Raw genomic sequence first — 15,622 nt, 5'->3', positions numbered from 1 at the left:
AAAACACTGCTTCACCCTCTTCACCTGCACACACCAAGGTGAGGTCATTTGAAGAAGGTGAGTGCAATGCAAGGGGAGACTAGTTCCTTGACCTTGGACTTCCATTTCCCAGAACTATGAGAAAATGTAATCTACTATGTAATATACCCAGCATAGTTTGTTCCAGAAGCCTGAGCAGACTAATACACCAGCCAACCAAAGTGAAGAGAACACTTCATATACTCAGTTGAAATGCAAAAAAGGCCATATCTTAAGTGAAAAAGCCCTCTAGAATTTAATTCTAAATTGAAATAGACCTATTCAATATAGGTCTATTTGTCCAAGCCTGACAAAATCTGAAAGATCTTCCCCAGTACAACTCTCTGGCAGAACAAAACTCAACAACCTTTATAGAAAAAAATGTAATCTAGCCTCCCCACAAAGAATAATCACAATGACCACCAAAAATATTACTAAACATTCAAGAAAATCCCATAAGCAAGATAAAAGTAGTCGGTGTCAACAGATATTAACATAACCCAAATATTAAAGTCAGCAAAAAGCAACTTTAAAGCAGAACTTCAAAGTACTTAAAGCACAAAATAGTGACAATAACTGGGCAGATGCTAAATGCTCAGCAAAGAGTGAACAAATCTTTAAAAAAAATTTAATTTAATTTAAAAAAAGCAGAAATTCAGTCAGTTCAGCTGAATTTTATGTCCAAGGTTATCACAAGGTTTGTTAGGGGATTCATGCTATTGAATGAAACCATGTTCATCAAATTCATATATATTGGAATGTTGTGACAAGACTGCCTGTACATTAAGGCAGAGTATAAATCTTTCTTCAAGTGTGCATGGAACTATTAAAACAGAAATAATTAGGACAAGATATACAACATACTCTCTGAATACAGAGTGTATTTATTAGAATACTTGTAATACTCAACCATGTGGAAATAATCAAAACATACAGATAATTAAGAATGACAGAAAGCAACTCAAGAATTTACGGTGATGAAGATACTACATATCAGTGTCCCTTGACATGACTAAAACAATGGTTAGATTTTTGTCTTAGTCCGTTTGGAGGTGCTATCACAGCACACCTAAGACTAGTAATTTATAAAGGACAAAAATTTACTTCGCACAGTTCTAGAGGCTGGGAAGTACAAGATCCAAATGCAGCCTGTGGTAAGGGCCTTCTTGCTGTATCCTCACATAGCAGAAGGCAGACTACAAGGATGAATGGACTTCTGTAAGCCCTTTTTATAAGAGCATTGTGGGGAGCAATCCGGACTAGACTGAGTTACTGGAATTAAGACTTATTCTATGCATCTGCTCTCCTCTGTGGGGAGCAGCTCGGACTAGACTAAGTTACTGGAATTAAGACTTATTCTATGCATCTGCTCTCCTACAATATGGCGCTGGGAGAGGAGAAAACAGCTTCTACCCAGCTGCCTCCAGTTCAACCAATAAACTGTAGGACTTGCTCCTGATTGGAGAGCAGCGTACTCGGCGTGTGGGCAGCCGAGTTAGGATTGGCGGAGGAGGACTATAAAGGAGGAGAGAGACGGCATGCACCGGGAACATCTATGGGGGACATCTAGCTGAAGGAACACCTGTGCAGCCCCCCAGAAAGCCGGCCGGCGGTGTGCCGCTCCCCTGCGGAAGTGGGGAATGTGGCCAGGGGGAACTGCCCTTCCACGGAGGTGGAAGGGATAGTAGCCAACCCGGGAAGAACCAGCAGCAAACCCGGGGAGGGCCGAGCAGACGAAAAGAACAGCGCAGGGTCCTGTGTTGCTCCTCCACGAAGAGGGGGAGCGACATAATGGTGCCGTGACTCGGATATGAAGCCTAGGCAGGGTTTAGTGTCGTTCCTCCACGAAGAGGGGGAGCGACATAATGGTGCCGTGACTCGGATATGAAGCCTAGGCAGGGTTTAGTGTCGTTCCTCCACGAAGAGGGGGAGCGACATAATGGTGCCGTGACTCGGATAGGAAACCTAGGACGGATAGGAAACTTAGGAGGGAAGAAACGGGAAGAAGCAGGAAAATACCGGAGAGAGAGACTAGCGAAGAGCCTAGGGGAAAGCCGGACGAGAAAGGTGCCGGAAGAAGCTATTGAAAGCCTAGGCATAGACTTGGATACGGACTGTGGGAAAGAAGTTAGGATTGAAAGCGAAAGTGAAAGCTTTCATAGACTCGGATGCGGACTATGGCGGGGAAGCTAGGAGATTGAAAGCGAAAGTGAAACCTGGAGGAGGCTTGGACTCGGATACGGACTGTGGGGAGTAGCCAGGAGAAATGAGAGGAATATTGTTGGAAGAAAACTTAAGGAAACATACCGGGTAGAGAAAAATGTTAGGGAGGATGAAGCCGCGAGTGCAGGCCGAGGCGGAGATATAAGCCACCTTGGAATTCTTCAAGTCACCCCGGGGAGCAAGAGGCGAAGATCTGGAACCAGAGGCAGAGACGTGGGCCGCCAGGTTGGAATTCGCCAGGTTAGTCCGGGGAACTTGGACTGAATGCCGGTGGTGGCGGAAACATTCGCGGAAGCCGCCGCGTGCAGAGAGAGCACGGGGCGTGAGTAAATAGGGAACGCGGGGCTGGCGCGAGGCCGTGGTGCGGGCGCGAAGTGCGTGGAGACCGCGGAGCGTGCGCGCAGAGCCGGGAACCCGCCGGCGGGGCGAGGCGCCGGGAAGCCGCGCAGAGCCGTGAAGCTGCCGCGGGGCGAGCCGCCGGGAAGCAGCCTCGGAGCACCGCCGGGAGGCCGCGGGGATAGGAGAAACAAGTTTTAGAAGTAAAGTGAGAGAAATAGGAATGCTGGAAGATAGAAGTGGAATGGGAGAAATAGGAATGCCCGGAGATAGAGAAATAGAGAAATAGAAAGGCCTCCCTTCAACATGGCAATAAGAAAGCTTGGATTCGGTCTGCCCGATTAAGTGAGGCGATGAGCACCTGGGCGGCTAGCAGCTTATGCGCCGCAGGTCACCGAAGACAGGCACGAATTAACATCAGTAAGGCTTCCCCACAATGCAACAATTAGGAGGCTTGGATTCGGTCTGCCTGATTAAGGCGGTAAGCGCCAGCAAGCAGCTCGACCAGAGTATGAGCTGCAGGTCACCGAAGATAGGTACGAACCAACACTAATAAGTCTCCCCCACAATACGGCAATGAGAAGGCTTGGATTCGGTTTGCCTGATAGAGCTTGTAAGCCCCTGCAGGCAGAGCAGAGCATGCGCTGCAGGGCACCGAACACAGGCACGCATCAGCGCCTAAAAACCTCCTCACAACATGGCGAAGAGAGGACCCGGATTCGGTTTGCCTCATTGATAGGACTTGTAAGAACCTGTGGCAACTCTAGCAAGTAGAGCAGAGTGTGTGCTGCGGGACACCGAAGACAGGCGCGTATCAACGCCAAAAAAATAAAAAGAAAGGGGGATCTGTGGGGAGCAATCCGGACTAGACTGAGTTACTGGAATTAAGACTTATTCTATGCATCTGCTCTCCTCTGTGGGGAGCAGCTCGGACTAGACTAAGTTACTGGAATTAAGACTTATTCTATGCATCTGCTCTCCTACAATATGGCGCTGGGAGAGGAGAAAACAGCTTCTACCCAGCTGCCTCCAGTTCAACCAATAAACTGTAGGACTTGCTCCTGATTGGAGAGCAGCGTACTCGGCGTGTGGGCAGCCGAGTTGGGATTGGCGGAGGAGGACTATAAAGGAGGAGAGAGACGGCATGCACCGGGAACATCTATGGGGGACATCTAGCTGAAGGAACACCTGTGCAGCCCCCCAGAAAGCCGGCCGGCGGTGTGCCGCTCCCCTGCGGAAGTGGGGAATGTGGCCAGGGGGAACTGCCCTTCCACGGAGGTGGAAGGGATAGTAGCCAACCCGGGAAGAACCAGCAGCAAACCCGGGGAGGGCCGAGCAGACGAAAAGAACAGCGCAGGGTCCTGTGTTGCTCCTCCACGAAGAGGGGGAGCGACATAATGGTGCCGTGACTCGGATATGAAGCCTAGGCAGGGTTTAGTGTCGTTCCTCCACGAAGAGGGGGAGCGACAAGCATTAATCCATTCAAAAGAGTGAATCCCTCAGGACCTAAACACATCTGAGTCTCCACCTTCCAATACTGTTGCCTTGAGATTATGTTTCTAGTACAGGAATTTTGGTAGACATATGCAGATTGTAACAATCTTAGAGGAAAACTTCACTTTTTATATGTTCAAAGAAAAAAATACTTAATTTATACCTTAAATGTGTAATATAAAACCAGGAAAATGAAAAAAAATTTTCAAAACAGAAGCAAATTAGAGAATGTAAATAAGCAAAATTCATTTTGGTATTGGCAGGAAACCACAGATGATTGCTTTCACTAAAGACAGAAATATGGAGTCGGTGCTGTGGCACAGTGGGTTAAAGCCCCAGCTTGCAGGGCTGGCATTCCATACGGCTGCTGGTTTGTGTCCCAGCTGATCCATTTCCAATCCAGCTACTTGTTAATGCATCTGGGAAAGCAGTGAAGGATGGACGAAGTCCTTGGCCCCCTGCACCCATGTGGGAGACCTGGAAGAAGTTCCTGGCTCCTGCCCAGCCCCGGTGGTTGCAGCCATTTGGGGAATGAATCAGTGGATCGAAAACGTCTCTCTTTCTGTCTCTAACTCTCTCTGTAGCTGCTCCACTTCCGACCCAGCTCTCTCCTATGGCCTGGGAAAGCAGCGAAGGATGGCCCAGGTCCTTGGGCCCCTGCACCCACATGGGAGAACCTGGAGAAGCTCCTGGCTCCTGGCTTTGGATTGGTGCAGCTCCAGCCATTGCAGCCAACTGGGGAGTGAACCAGCGGATGGAAGACTTCTCTCTCTCTCTCTCTCTCTGACTCGCCTTCTCTTGCTGTGTAACTCTTTCAAATAAATATGTTTTTTTTCCTGAAAGAGGGGTCAGTGTTGTTGATAGAAAGTGAAGCCACTGCCTACAACATTGGCATCCCCTATCAGTGCCAGTTTGTGTCCCAGTTGCCTCACTTCTGATACAACTCCCTGCTAATGGACTGGGAAAAGCTGCAGAAGATGGCCCAAGAGCTTGGGCCCCTGTCAACCATGTGAGAGACCTGGATGAAGCTCTTGGTTTCAAACTGGCCCAGCTCTGGCCACAGTGACGATCTGGGGAGTGAACCAGCAGATGAAAGATCTGTGTCTCTCCCTCTCTCTTTCAAATAAATAAATGAATCTTTTTTAAAAAAAATCTTACTTTAAAAGAAAAGTACACTGTACATTTGTTCTCAAATTAAAACCTCCACATAGCTCTGAGTACTGAATAATAAATAATTTAATTAGAAACAACAGAAGGGTAGGCATTTGGCTCAACAGTTAAGATGCCACCTGGGATATCTGCATTCCACACTAGGGCACCTGGATTCAGTTCCAGCTCCACTTTCAATCCAGCTTCCTGCTAATATGTACTCTTTTTTTTTTTTTTTTTTTTTTTTTTTGACAGGCAGAGTGGACAATGAGAGAGAGAGAGAGAGACAGAGAAAGGTCTTCCTTTTGCCGTTGGTTCACCCTTCAATGGCCGCAGCGGCCAGTGCGCTGCGGCCAGTGCACCGCACTGATCCAAAGGCAGGAGCCAGGTGCTTCTCCTGGTCTCCTATGGGGTGCAAGGCCCAAGCACTTGGGTCATCCTCCACTGCACTCCCGGGCCACAGCACATAGATGGCCTGGAAGAGGGGCAACCGGGACAGAATCCGGCGTCCTGACCGGGACTAGAACCCGGGGTGCCAGCGCCGCAAGGTGGAGGATTAGCCTATTGAGCCGCGGCACCAGCTAATATGTACTCTTGAAAGCAGCAGGTTGATGGTTCAAGGACTTGGATCCCTGCCACCCACATGGGAAACCAGGGTTGAGTTCCAGGCTCCTGGCTTTGCCCTGGCCCAACCCTAGTTGTTGTGAGCATTTGGGGAGTAAACCAGCAGACAGAAGATCTCTCTCTTACAAAAATAAATAAACATTAATAGCAATTAAGTAACATTGTCTAAGCATTTTACATATCCTAAATTACTCCTCAAGCAAATGAAAGCTCCCCATTTTTATAAAAAGATTTATTTATTTATTTGAAAGTCAGAGTTAGAAGTATACAGAGAAAGAGATATTTTCCACCCACTGGTTCTCTCTCCAGATGACTGCTATGGCCAGGGATGGGCCATGCTGAAGCCAGGAACCAGGAGCTTCCTCAGGGTCTTCTATCTGGGTACAGGTGCCCAAGCACTCAGGACACCTGCTGCTGCTTTTCCTAGGCCATTAGCAGGGAGCTGGATAGGAAGTGAAGCAGCTGGGACTGGAACTGGTACCCATATGGGACGCCAGCGCCACAGGCGGCAGCTTTACCCACTACACCACAACGCCAGCCCCAAGGCTCCCCATTTTAAAGACAGGAAAACTGAGATACAGAAAAGTCATTAGGACAAGGTAATACAGCTAGTAAACAGTAAAAGAGATTTCAGTCTAGGCATTCTGGCTCAGGTTATATGCTCCAAGTTTAAACCACATTAAATTGCTTGCTGAGTGCAACTTTTTTTTTTTTTTTTTCAAAATTGCCAAGTCAACACTTCCTAACAACTTACTTTTCAGTTTCCTATGTATGAATATCTTAAACAGTTTAAATAGATAAATTCAGGTTCTAGACTCCTTTATAAACAAGGGACTGGGCAGAATGCCATGACTGACTCCATTTCTTAAATCACATAATAAAATATACTTAAGAGTTTCTTGCTCTGGCAGAATACAGAAGTGATTGCCGCTTTTTTTCATGTCTCGTATCAGTACCAACATTTTAGGGAGACTAGAAGAAACTGTGAAAGTCAGGCACACAGGGCAAAAAGGTAGAGAAAAAAAACATATCAAAGTCTCCTTTTATTGCCTCTTAATATTATTTTTAAAGACTTATTTATCAATTTGAAAATCAGAGTTACAGAGAGATAGAGAGAGATCTCCCATACACTGGTTCACCTCCTAGATGCCCACATCCACCGGGGCTGTACAAGGACAAAGCTGGGAGCCAGGAGCTTCATCTGGGTCTCCCATGTGGGTTCAGGGGCCCAAGCACTTGGGCCATTTGCTGCTGCTTTTCCCAAGCCATTAGAAGGGAGCTGGATCAGCAGTGGAGCAGCACGCCAGCCCCTAGCCTCTTACTATCTTAAACCACCCACTTAAAAGGTAAAATGTATAATGCCAGCCTTTATATTCCTGCAAATTCACTTTCTTGGTTGATACTTTCAAAATGCCCCCTCCCAATTCCATAAAATGAGTATGCTTATTTCTATATCCACCCTTACATTAGGCATCAGGGTAGAAACATAAATGTTACAAGAACATTTTCTGTTGTGACAGCCCAATCAAGAAGCATCATGTGCAACTGACAGCTGGGGAGAAAATGAATCTCCAAAGTAGCCACCAACATGTCAAAGGGCCACACAGGAAGAACCAAAGCAATCAAGGCTGGCCAGGTGATTAATGCGTTCTGTAGACTGAGGAACCACTAGCTACTCTCTGGATTCGCCTGGGGAGTACTTTGCAGCTTTATGGGTGGGATGCACATCATGAATTCAACACTGAAGATCTGCCTTCTCTGCATAAAACTTACTACCTGGGGCCAGCGCTGTGGCACAGTGCATTAACACCTGGCCTGAAGTGCCAGCATCCCATATGGGCACCAGTTCAAGACCCGGCTGCTCCACTTCCTATCCAGCTCTCGGCTATGGCCTGGGAAAGCAGTAGAAAATGGCCCCTGCACCCACGTGAGAGACCCAGAAGAAGCTCCTGGTTCTCTGGCATTTGCCATACTGACCTTCTTAGGTGCAATTAGACAATTCATCATAAGGCAAAATAAAAAAGTCTTGTAGGACAATGTTTGAAAGGAAAAAAAGTTCTTCCCCATTCCCCATCTATCCCAAATATTTAGTAGCACTAGGAAAACCACAACACTGCACATGATAGATTTCTTTAAGCAGATTTTTAGAAGTAAATGTTAAGCTAACACATTTCATGACATACTAGAGCAAAAGAAGTTCCAAACAACAAAAATTCCCTTTTTGTTCAAATGATTTGAAGTAAAATTCTAAATCACTATAATTCTCACTTTATAGATGAAAATTAAAAACAAGTTCTTCATATGGGAATATTTACTGGCCAAGAAAATGTTTGCCAAGTTTTCAAATATAATAAAATTTTCACTGAAGAATTTATTTTTCATTCTATATGTTCATGTAAAAATTATACTAAGGGAAGATGCTTGGCCTAATGATTAAGATGCCTCTTGTGAGGAACGCATTGTAGTAGAGCAGGTTAAACTGCCACTTGGGACGCCAACATCCCACACTGAGATGCCGGTTCAAGTCATGGCTGCTTTGCTTAATGCATCCTACTAGGCAGCAGAATTGGCTCAGGTGCTTGGGCTCCTGTTGCCCACGTGGGAGATTCCGAGTTCAGGGCTCCTGGTTTTGTTTTTTTTTTTTTTTTTTTTTTTTTTTTGACAGGCAGGGTGGACAGTGAGAGAGACAGAGAGAAAGGTCTTCCTTTGCCCCTGGTTCACCCTCCAATGGCCGCTGCGCTGCGGCCGGCGCACCGCGCTGATCTTAAGGCAGGAGCTGGTGCTTATCCTGGTCTCCCATGGGGTGCAGGGCCATCCTCCACTGCACTCCCTGGCCACAGCAGAGAGATGGCCTGGAAGAGGGGCAACCGGGACAGAATCCGGCACCCCAACCGGGACTAGAACCTGGTGTGCCGGCGCCGCAAGGCGGAGGATTAGCCTAGTGAGCCGCGGCGCCGGCCATGGGCTCCTGGTTCCTGGCTTCGGCCTGATCCAGCATGGGCTGTTGCAGAGGTTTTGGGTAGTGAACAAGCAGATGGAAGATTCTTTCTTTTTCTTTCTCCCCCCAGCCCCGTCATCCCATATGGGTGCTGGTTCGAGTCCCAGCTGCTCCTCTTCCAATCTAGCTATCGGCTATGGCCTGGGAAAGCAGTGGAAGATGGCCGACGTCCTTGGCCCTTGCACCCGTGTGGGTGGGAGACCCAGATGGAATTCCTGGCTCCTGGCTCCAGCCTGGCAAAACCCTGGCTGTTGGAAGCCATTTGGGGAGTGAATTAGTGAATGAAAGATTTCGCTCTCTCTCCCCACCCCACCCCCCACCCCGTAATACTGTCTTTCAAGAAAACAAAATTTCAACTGTGTTTTGATAGTTTTCTTCTTTAGAAACAATCAAGTCTGTCAAAATAGGAAATGGTAGGAACAGGAGTCTGTATCTTATACTATGGCCTTAAATATTGCTGTTTCATAGTTTAAAAAATTACAAAGTACACTCATTAAATTTTGTAATTATCTATAGCTCAAAGCCTTCAGCCTATTGCTGCTCATACCAAGATTTATTACAGCTTACTGAATAAATGTTTCTCTGGGGGATGGTATTGTGATGCAGCAAGTTAGGCCACCATTGCAACGAAACATCCCAAATTGGAGTGCTCAGTTTCAGATCCAGTTTCCTGCTGGTGTGCCTAGAAGACAGCAGAGGCTTAACCTGCCCAAGAATGAGTTTTGTGGTCCTTTCCAGGAGTGAACCAATGGACAAGAGATCCCCTCCCCTAACCCTGTCATTCTGCTTTTCAAATAAAACAAAAAACCTTTAAAATATTAATCACCTGAACTTATTAGGACTTTTAGTACCATACAAGCAAAATACAGAAAAAAATTGGCTAAGGCTGATATGAGATAGGTAGCCTGCTAGTTAGGATCTGGAAGTACCTGCAAGCTACAAGCCCCCACCCTATGTTATTCTATCCTACTCATCCATCAGAACACTGCCTTTCCTAGGATGCCTTTCACAGGGGACCTAGGGGGAAATTCATCATGTAAATATGTATATAAGGCCCACATGGACTTTTATGGAGGTATCATAAAACTCCCAGATGACTTCATGTCTGTAGAGGCAACCTTCTCCTCTCCAACCTCATAAAAGGTGCTGGGAGGTACTGTCTCTCCCCTCCAGAAACCAGGACTAGAGGAGTGCTAGGGTACAACTCTGTCTCCCCACTCTACCCCCTTCTCCTTCTGGGCCCATTACCCACTCACGACAGGTATCTTTCTGCGTAAGGCAACCCATGCTCACACGTGCATGCTTGCTTTCTCACCTTTTACATAAAACTTTATCACTTGGGGCACCCTATATGTGCACAACAAAAGCCAGACACAGGAATGCACACATTCAAATTTCACTAATAAAAGTATCCTCACAGACCAAAGTTTGGGCTGGCACTGTGGTGCAGCAGGTTAAGCCACTGGCATCTCATACAAGCTCCACATGAGTTCCAGCTGCTCCACTTTTTTTTTTTAATAGAAAACTTTTACTTAATAAATATAAATTTCAAAAGTACAATTTTTGGATTATAGAGGTTCTTCCCCCCATACCTACTCTCCCACCCACAAACCAGCCCATCTCCTACTCCTCCTCCCATCCCATTCTTCATGAAGATTTATTTTTAATTATGTTTATACACAGAAGATCAACTCTATACTGAGTAAAGATTTCAACAGTGAGCTCCCTGCTAATTGTGCCTGGAAAAGCAGCGGAAGATGGCCCAGGTGCTTGGGTCCCTGATACCAACGTAGGGGTACCAGTACGGAGTGCCAGACACCTGGCTTTAGTCTGGCCTAGACCAGGCTGGCGTGGCCTTTGGGGAATGAACCAGCAGATGGAAGAGCTATCGCTCTCTCTCACACTGTAACTGCCTTTATCAAGTAGACGAATAAATCTTAAAAAAAAAAAAAAAAAAAAAAAGTTCACACTTCAATTTGCTGTATCAGAAGAGTTTTGTTGAGGTACAATTTGAGTTCAGCTTCCTGAGACACAAGAAGGTAGTACTGGGGCCTGCACTGTGGCATAGCAGGTAAAAGCCACCACCCGCAGTGCCAACATCTCATATGTGTGCCAGTTTGAGTCGTGGGCTGCTCCACTTCCGATCCAGCTCTTGGCTATGGCCTGGGTGGGAAAGCAGTAGAAGATGGCCCACTTCTTTAGGCCCCTGCACCCATGTAGGAGACCCAGAAAGCAGCTGCTGGCTCCTGGCTTTGGATCAGCACAGCTCCGGCCTTTGCAGCCAACTGGGGAGTGAACTAGCCCATGGAAGACCTCTCTGTCTCTCTGCCTCTCCTCCCTCTGTATAACTCTGACTTTCAAATAAATAAATACATCTTTAAAAAAAAAAAAAGGCGATATCAAGGTTATCAAAAAGACCAACATTTACAAATGAATGGTAAACAACACAGGCAGTTTCTGGAAAGAAAGATATGCCTGGCTTGATTAAGGGGGCAAAAAAGAAATGCAAAGAACTGGAGTTACAATGTAGAACAGAGGCATGACTCAGGAAAAGTTGGGACAACATAAGGAAATGACATCTCCTCTTCTAATACTGACCACTTAACCTTCCTTCTGTTGCTCCGCCCCCCACGCTTCACTTACTCCTTTACATTCTCTTAAGAATGGCTGCCCCAACCAGGCTCCACTGCAGGAGACCAGTGCTTACCTCTTTAAAAAAAAAAAAAAAAAAAAAAAGATTTATTTTATTTTTATTTGAAAGAGTTACAGAAAGAGGTAGAGACAGAGAGGTCGGTCTTCCATCCGCTGGTTCACTCCCTAGATGGCCGCAATGGCTGGAGCTGCGCTGATCCAAAGCCAGGAGCCAGGAGCTTCCTCCAGGTCTCCCACACCGGTGCAGGGGCCCAAGGACTTGGGCCATCTTCCACTGCTTTCCTAGGCCATAGCAGAGAGCTGGAGAGGAGCAGTCGGCGCCCATATGGCTTCAGGCCAGGGCTTTAACCAGCTGTACCACAGCACCGGTCCCATTACCCCCTTTAACAATCAGGCCCCAGGGCAAGGAGGTAGGGGAGGTATGAGAATATTTTCTGTTCCCCCTTCCTCCTAGAAGAGCTTCAAAGAAATTTTATTCAACAAAGAATTAATCCAAATTGGAAGAAATCCAATTTAGAATGTGTCAAGAGCCCAAATGCTGCTATACCTAGTATACTTTTCAGAGCTTGTAGGTCTAACTCTAAGAAAAGACAGCAACTTGCCAAAATTCCCTACTTCTGAGCCTTTGGCCAGCATGCACCTGACGAAACACCTATCATCCATCGACTCCTCAGTGCCTTCCTGACATCCTGACCTGTCAGTTTTTCTCAGGCACTGAGAAAAGCACTTCTTTTTCACGTGAATGGTGTCACAAAGACTGCTCAACCCCCAGTGAGCATGCGCACCTACCAAACAAGTTTCACTGTAAAAGGCTGTTGTCTATAACATAATCGTTATCACACACACCAGCACACGGGAGTGGCAGAAGTGCAGCCGAGTATAAAATCACGTGAAGTGGACGACCTATACTACTCAAACGTTAAGGCAGGAAGCTGATGCTTCAGGGCTGCACTGCTGGCTTTCTGCCTGCCCACGTCCTCAGGCTCACAGCGCCTGGTTCCCAGGCTAGAGCTCATCTCACCACCTGTGGACCTAAAGGAGCACCACAGAAACTGAGAGGGAATGCACTGTCATCCCTCTAGTGACCGGCTGTGGCACCTGACACCAAAGCCCCGCAGCTCTCTCATGATTTTGTGCCATGCCAGCACCTCCTTCCTTGTGCCCCTTTATAAGCCCCAAACCCCTGGCACAGCAGGAGTCCCTATCATCTGTGGACAGATTAAATGTTCCCTCTCCTTCATCTCAAAATCCTGTCCTCCTTACTTTGATTGGTACTGGGGACAGGGCTTTGGCTAGCAGAAGTGCTGTCAGCAGAGGGGGAGGGAGAGCAGAGTCTCAGCACCTTTCTAGCAAGAGCTCCTCCCTGCGGGCCTTGTCTCCTCAGGGAAGATGACTTTTAAACAGAGAGGGGAAGGCATTTTGTGTATATCAACACATTGTGTGCTGTGATCTGACCGCGGCTCCCCACGCAACAGTGCTGAGAGACGATGGCATCTTCGAGAGGCATTTTGGGCCAAGGGCTCCACCCTCATGAACGGATTAACATTTTTTCCTAAAGGAATAGGTCAGAAGTTTGGTCTCCTTTTCCTCTCTCCTGATGGTGCGCACTCATTCTTGCCCTGTTCACAGGCTCTGGTCAGCAGCTGAACAGAGGGTGAAGTTCCCTGCCTCCAAAACTGGTGACCCAAACAAACCCCTTCCTGTTATAAATTACGCAGTCTCGGGTGTGCTGTTACAGCAACAGAAAACTGATGAATACACTATAACTGTCTTCTTACGTGTGTACGTCCTCCACTAGACTGAGAGAATTGCCCGAAGGCAAGAAGCCCATGTATTCACCTGTTGCATCCTCAGAACTACGCACAATACCTGATCACAGCAGATACCCGATGCATGTCTGCTCAGTGAACACAGGTGTGACACTGACGATCAAGCAGTGAGAAATACCTGCTGAGTGAAGACCAGTCATGTGATGCTTAGTGATGGGGCCCGCTTCTGAGAAATGCATCGTTAGGCAACCACATCACCGTACAAACACCAGTCTGTGCTTACACAAACTAAGACGACAACGACATCACTAGGACACACAACCTTGTAAGAGCCCCTCATCATGTACGTGGTCCCTCATTGAACAAAACATCTTATGTGTCACATGACTGTAGGTAAAAAAGATAACACTCTGTAAAGAAACATTTCAGGAGACATCTCAAGTCAACTAATGAGTTGCTTTGTTATTAACTATTTCACATTAAAAAGTGTTAAGACATGAAAATGCAACATGTCAAATTTTTCTTGCCTGATACAGGTTTAAGGCCAATGTAAGCTCGTTAGCCTTTCATTCCACTTTCTCTAATTCCATCCACTTGGCTAGAATTAGCTTTTTATCCTTAAGTTGCCTTTGGATACTGAATCCAATCACACATGAGCTGACAAGCAAGCGCCTGAAGCTTTGGATGACGGCACTGTCCACGAGATCATCTATGAACAACAGTACTTTTCATCTCAACAGTGGTAACTCTCTTACCGAAGTGATGCTAAAGTGTGACCCACTAAATCCTGCAGGGGCTCAGGAGCCACTAAGGGGAAGCTCTGGAACAGTGCAGGGGGCAGAACAACGCAGTCTACTTTTACCAGACAAGTTTTCAAGCAGAAAATGCGAGATGTTCTAGCCTTTTCTGAGATGCCAGAGTTTTCCTTTTCATCTCCCAAGACAGGACGTGTCGCATCTGCGCGATCGAAGGTAAGGGACGGCACCTGTACAACCGTACGTGAATTCTGAATGTAGGACGGCACCTGTACAACCGTCCATGAATTCTGAATGTGTGCCATCAGCGCTTGCACGCGCGTGTACGTGAGCTCTCCCCATTCGACACGGGGCAGCCGACCGCTCCAGCGCCGAGCTGCCCTAGACAGTATGGTATCCACAGCCGCCGCCTCTTCCAAGGCAGGAGGGCTCATCAACAGGCTCCAAGAGGGGCAGAAAGTTCGCGACAACTCCCTAAGTATGCAATCAGTCCAGACTCCAACTCCAGCTCGGCCGTATTCCCGGCGCCCGGCGAGGGGCACCGCCCTTTAGGGATCTCCAACCTACGCAGGCAGGAAGTACTCCCTAGACCCCCTGCGACGCGCCCAGATCGCCCCCAAAACATTCTGTCGCAGAGGCGGCGGCACCGCCCCTTCCCAGTCCGCAGTCAGAGTCGCCGCCGCCCACTTTCCGGCTGCACCTACAGCCGCCCAGGACCCGGCGCAGCACTCACCCACGTCCTGCTCGAAGGGGTTGGCGGTGAACAGTGGCATCTCGCCGGCGTCCGGGTCCGCGTCCCTGCGGTCTGGCTGGGTCTCAGCAGCTCCTCCCCGCCGGCTGACCCGGGACCGCGGCTTCCTAGACGACTCCGCTCCGGACGCCCGCCCCGTTCTTCCGCCCGCGGGCCGGCCTGACGCCTGCCTGCCTGACGGGCTGCCAGCGGGCGCTCCGCCCCCGACTCCGCTTTTGGGACGACGTCCCGCCGGCATCGGGCATCCTCTCAGCGCCCCTGTCGCAGCCGCCCACCTAAGAGGAGGCAACAGTCCTGGTCCCAGGCCTTCGCAGGGCTCAGGCGTTTGGCGCGGCCACCTTTCCGTGGCGAGGACCTCGGCAAGCCACGGAGCCGGGACCTTCGGAAACGGAAGTTGCTGATGAGAAACGCAGGAGGTCCGGAAGCTGCAATGCGACCGGCGGCGCGGCAGGGGGCGCGGTGGGCCCGGGTTTTTCGTGGGGCGGGCGGAGTGGGGGGCGCGGATCGTAACTGCCCGGTTCTTTTCGCTGATGGAGTTCTAGGGCTGCAGGTCTGGTCGCCGGCGGCCGCTGAGCGCCCGTGGCTGCGTTCGCGTCACAGTGCGGTAGCCCTGGAAACGGAGCCGCTGGCGGCGCGGTGGCTTTGCGAGTCTGCCCGAGGCCTGGCTTAGCTCTGCTCGCCCACCTCGAGGGCGCTGCGCCCCAAATCCCCCGAGAACAGCCGCCCATGGGAAGCGGTGGTCGCGGCGCTTAGGGCTCTGCAGGGACTCGTACCTTTCGCCTCCCGCCGCCTCCTCGCCGTAAAAGCACTGCTCACTCCGGGAATCCGAAGGCGGATGAGGCAAACCCCCTAC

At 48.7% G+C, this 15,622-nt stretch overlaps 1 protein-coding gene across 2 annotated transcripts in view; it reads right to left on the bottom strand.

Annotated features, from left to right (window-relative positions):
- Positions 1-15,279, bottom strand: part of STAM2 (signal transducing adaptor molecule 2) — a 62,863-nt gene extending 47,584 nt beyond the window's left edge. Inside the window, exon 1 of one of the 2 annotated variants that reach the window (XM_051848617.3) lies at positions 14,752-15,279. In XM_051848617.3, coding sequence (XP_051704577.3) covers positions 14,752-15,007 — 256 coding nt within the window. In that variant the 5' untranslated portion in view covers positions 15,008-15,279. The remainder of the gene's footprint in view (positions 1-14,751) is intronic. The other variant, XM_051848618.3, reaches the window with a different exon arrangement.
- Between the last annotated feature and the right edge of the window lie 343 nt (positions 15,280-15,622).

The sequence above is a fragment of the Oryctolagus cuniculus genome, chromosome 3 (genome assembly GCF_051225735.1).
Source record: "Oryctolagus cuniculus isolate XC-2025 breed Fujian yellow rabbit chromosome 3, ASM5122573v1, whole genome shotgun sequence".
NCBI classification, from domain to species: Eukaryota; Metazoa; Chordata; class Mammalia; order Lagomorpha; family Leporidae; genus Oryctolagus; species Oryctolagus cuniculus.
Note: the sequence above shows the minus strand (reverse complement) of the source record. Positions and strands in the feature narration are given on the sequence as shown.